This window comes from Conger conger, chromosome 9, assembly GCF_963514075.1.
Source record: "Conger conger chromosome 9, fConCon1.1, whole genome shotgun sequence".
Taxonomy (NCBI): Eukaryota; Metazoa; Chordata; class Actinopteri; order Anguilliformes; family Congridae; genus Conger; species Conger conger.
This window is the reverse complement of record NC_083768.1, coordinates 42255891-42260890: the sequence shown is the minus strand read 5'-3', so window position 1 is coordinate 42260890 and position 5000 is coordinate 42255891. Positions and strand designations below refer to the sequence as shown.

Here is a 5000-nt window from a genome sequence, read left to right as displayed (position 1 = left end):
TGCGTAGGACTCAAAAGGTTGCGTAAGCATGAAACCCAGGACGTGCGTACGCACAAAAATATTCTGATTTATAAAACAGTGCATACGCACGTCCCACGCCAGTTTTCCTTTATAAATCACAATCAACTCTAAATGTGGCGCAACTTTGCCAGCTTCATGTCCCGCCCACAGTTGCCTATAAATAGGCAGTGAAACACCCCTGATGAATATGCATTTCACGAAGACAACAATGGCAAACGCTGAAAAGAAGGCCAAGAAAAGGGATTTCAGCCATTTGATTGCCTCTGAAAAGCTACAGGTGTGGGAATTATCCTGATTGATTGTAAATGATTGTAAACAGTTCTGCACAACGAATGTGATGATGACGATGATAATAATAATAATAATAAAATAATAATAATAATAATAATAATACACGTTATTTGTCTAGCACCATTGAAAACACAGTTACAAAATTAAGAGATAAAACTAACAAAAATCCATAACAATAAACACATTATAAAACATAATATAACAATATGATAACAATATGAAACTATGCACTCGTATCTGCCCGACTGACGCATTGTAAACGGCATCAGTGCAGCGTAATTTGTCCGACTGTTCACCATATTATTTATGAGAATACATTTAATAACATGAAGTATTGTTTAACAATTCGTCTACATATTTCAGGGATTATTTTACAACAACATCTCCATTTATATTTATCATCCTAAATCATATTTTTTGGACACTCCAGGGAGCATCAATCAAACAGCTGTTTGTTTATTCGTTGTAAGAGAGGCTTTTATCCGTTTTTGAAAATTAACTCTTCATATATGATACATGAGAGGTAATATTTCGATTTATTTTACACAGTGGTATCAATTTCACACCATTTCTCGCGTTTCATCCCATTGCCATCGGAGTCGCAGTTTCTCATTTCTCCAGTTAATGTGCGTACGCATGGGTCAGAGTTTCCGTGGAGGACCGCACATTTTTCCGTCAAGTTAGTTTTTTATAAATGCCAAAGTTTGCTTAGAAAGTGGCGTACGCATTCTTTTGTGCATACGCAACGTTTATAAATGAGGCCCCTGGTCCTGGAGAGCTACTCGGTCTGCTGGTTTTTATTTTCAGCTTAATATCAGCACACTTTTGAGACCCAGGTAACCAGGTGAAGTTAATTAACTGTGTAATCAACTGTGCTAATTGATTGATGGACTGACTCCAGGGCTGGAGACCACTGCTCTAAACGTTGGGTAAAATAACATCCCTTTGGCTGAATAGCCTGTTTTTGAAAGTATTCTTACTTCCTTCTTTGCCTCAACCTCCCTGCCATTGGTCGGCGGGCCGGGAGGCCCCGCCTCCTCCTTCGGCGTCGCGCGGGATTTGATGCTCCGTCGCGGTTTGACGGGAGGAATCTGTCTTGCGGGCGGCTGTTCGGATTGTGGCGCCGGCAGACGCATTTCTGAATCTGTCCAAAAGAAAATCGCATATAAACAGATCTGCAAAAGGACAATACGAATCAGAGAGTATAAACGTAATATTGCATGGCGGATTTGCAAGTTGTTGTCACTTATATACTATATGTTTAGAACAGCATTCCATGTGTATTTTCCTAGTTCTGGATGTGATGCTTTGACTTGAGAACCTATGCACTTGTAAATCGCTTTGGATTATAAGCGTCTGCCAAATGACAAAAATGTAAATGTAAATGTAAAAATATAGCTGCAACCAGTGGTCCTGCTCTCTCTGTCCACTGTTACTAACCACATTTACTTCTGTAGCTTACTACAGTAGCTACAGTGGCTCAAGCTCTAACTATCTCCCCATAACTGCACAAAAGACGTTACTGCAATCAGACAGGCTACAAAAATAGGTATTATTGCACATACAAAATGATTTTGCAAAAACGATGAGCAAATAGGCGTCCTTATCTTTGTTGAAATTGTTGAAATTGCAATTGCAGTTGAAATTGTACTTCAGTGCAGTGGTTCCCAACCTTTTTTGGCTCATGACCCCATTTTGACATCACAAATTCCTGGCGACCCCAGAGACTTTTTTTTTTCTAGAATTAGTTCTTGATCATGTTTGTTATACTGTGTTGCAAATACAGAGTAGCCAGATTAGTGCACAAAGTGACATTTTATTTTCCCTGATCTGGAAATACATGTACAGTTAAGCAAGCTGCAAGGCTTGATTAAAATCATTTTTTTAATCAATTACTACACATTTCAGGCGACCCCATTTGAATTCCGCGGGACCCCACCTGGGGTTGCAACCCCAAGGTTAAAAAACACTGCTCTAGGGTCTTTCAGCGCACTTATCCCTGGTTATGGGTACGCACTTTGCACTTTGTTGTACATTGCTCTGGATAAGAGCCAAATGCCATTAATGTACTGTAATGTAAAGTAACATTGGGGGATACATCCAGAGATAGTGTAATGGGGAAATATACATTTTGGCTGATGATGAGCAAACAGACCACTTAAACAAAATGAACAGTGGTGGAAAAAGTATTCGCCCCCTTCTTGATTTCCTCTATAATGTTACATGTTCGTCACACTGAATGATTTCCGATCTTTAGACAAAATGTAATATTAGACAAAGGGAAATTGAGTAAACATAAAACACATTTTTTGGTGGTGGTTGAGGTGAGTTTCCCCTCATCTCTGTAAAGTGCTTTGAGTCGCCGTTTGGTGGGAAAAGCGCTGTACAATTTTATTTTTTATTCTAGTTGATTAATTTATTTCATGAATGTCTCAAAGCGCCCATATCATGTCAAAAAATAATTGCCCCCTTAGTTACTCAATCAACCGATTAACCCAATTTAATGCACAATTACATTCAGCTGATTGAACATAGCCAGGTTTGCTTGCAGCCAGCCCTGTTCATAGCCAAACCTCACTCACATCAAACTCTGTCGCCGCCACAGAGTTTGTACGGGCGCACTACGCCTCGAAGAAAATCCCAGAAGAGATGAGGGGGGGAAAAAAAGTCTGGAAAGGGCGCCAAGCCATGTCTGTGTCTCCGGGACTCAGCCGAACCGCTGTTATATCAGAACGGCAAACGCACCGAACCGCTGTTGTATCAAAACGGCAAACGCACGGAACCGCTGTTGTATCAAAACGGCAAACGCACCGAACCGCTGTTATATCAAAACGGCAAACGCACCGAACCGCTGTTATATCAAAACGGCAAACGCACCGAACCGCTGTTATATCAAAACGGCAAACGCACCGAACCGCTGTTATATCAAAACGGCAAATGCACCGAACCGCTGTTATATCAAAACGGCAAACGCACGGAACGATGGTGGCCCTTCCCAGAAATTCCTCTGAGGGCGTAGAGACAACTCCTCCGGGATGGGAGAAAAGACCCCAGAAGAACATCCAGAGGCCCACAGGCCTCTCTGGCCTCGGCTCAGGCCGGCATTCAGGTCTGCACGACGGGCAGAGGTGGGAGTCATGGGAGAGAAGCGCGATGGAAACCACCGCCAACCGAGAGGAACATTTGATTTTTCGTTAAATTAATTAAATAAAATATTTTTTAATATGTCTTTACTCCGGCTCCCATTGTCCGTTGATGATTTTCTCTAAAGAAGATCTGAAACCATTCAGTGTGACAAGTGTGTGTGTGTGTGTGTGGGTGTGTGTGTGTGTGTGTGTGTGTGTATGTGAGTGTGTGTGTGTGTATGTGAGTGTGTGTGTGTGTATGTGAGTGCGTGTGTGTGTGTGTGTGTGTGTGTGTGTGTGTGGGGTGGGGGGGGGGGGATCGATCTCTCGAACCCTTGTACAAACCCCACCATCTGAATGGGGGGGGTCAATTCTCTACTATGACACTATCCATACTGTGTGAAATATGCACTTTTTTAAAATGTCCGAAACAAGTTGGAATGGAATTCATTCCGTTCATTACAGTACGGCATTCAGACCGTGACAATCCCATCTCTATCCCATCGAAAAACCGGAAAGTAATTCAGTCTTATTGAGACTATTAAGTCTTATTTATATTCCATTTTTCACTAAATAAGTAAATGTAATTTGTCAAGCAAAGCACTAACTTAAAAAAAAAATTCTACTTGTGAGAAGCAATTCGGACTAAGACTCCATGCAAGACTAAGATGAAACTACACTGCAAAAGTGTTTTCTCAATCTCTGAACAAAGCTGCTCTTCTGGCCTTCTGATTTGTGGTTAAATAGATCTGTTGCGATTCAGTCGAAAGCAGAAATGAACTTATGAAAATTTAAAAAACAAACCTCTCTCAAAGTTTGAACATTTCGAGCAATATATTGGAAACTGCTTTTTGTTACTGGTGTTATAGTAACAGCCAGGATCAAGGCAAAAACCTGCCACATATTTTCTTTGTTTTTTAACCCCATTATGGTCACTATGCATCTATAGTTTCCTTTGACTTCACATGATTAACTTGGTCACAAACAACACATAGGCAGAACTTTTTCAGAATGCCGCATAATGACTCAAATATGCACACAAAATCCATAACTTTGCCTTGTCTGGCATAAGTCATTAATATGTGATCATGGTCATCAGTATCAGTACATTTTTAGATGCCAGTAACATCACGTCCAGGTTATCAGTAGGTTAAAGAGCCAAACCTTTAATCTGCTGGTAGTCAAAGTCCATGTTGAAGTCACAAGTGTGGCCTGCTGTGCCTTCTTGCAAAGCCATACGCTTCCTCCTTTGTCATCTGCGAACATGACGGAGGTGTGACTGTTTTTTAAGAGACAGAGAGGGGGGCGGGGGCATGGAGAGTGTGAGATTTTTAACAGTATTCTATGGTGACATTCACAAAACATTCTAACAGGCCTTGTCCTGTAACCACCCCACACTCGCTGAATTACCTTAGCTCTTGCGCCTTTAGAAAACACGCTAGCGATTAGCACTTGATTTGACACATTTTGTATTGAATTTGTCGAGCACAAGAGCCAACTTTAATTTGAGCCATCTTTCATTTTCCCGGAAACTTAAAGAAACGACGACAGAAGCCTGAGGCT

At 41.2% G+C, this 5000-nt stretch overlaps 1 protein-coding gene across 1 annotated transcript in view; it reads right to left on the bottom strand.

Moving 5' to 3' along the window:
* Positions 1–4683, bottom strand: part of si:ch73-109i22.2 (SH2 domain-containing protein 7) — a 12802-nt gene extending 8119 nt beyond the window's left edge. Inside the window, exons 1-2 of the mRNA XM_061256007.1 lie at positions 4602–4683; positions 1293–1456 (exon numbers count right to left, since the gene is read on the bottom strand). Coding sequence (XP_061111991.1) covers positions 1293–1456; positions 4602–4674 — 237 coding nt within the window. The 5' untranslated portion in view covers positions 4675–4683. The remainder of the gene's footprint in view (positions 1–1292; positions 1457–4601) is intronic.
* Between the last annotated feature and the right edge of the window lie 317 nt (positions 4684–5000).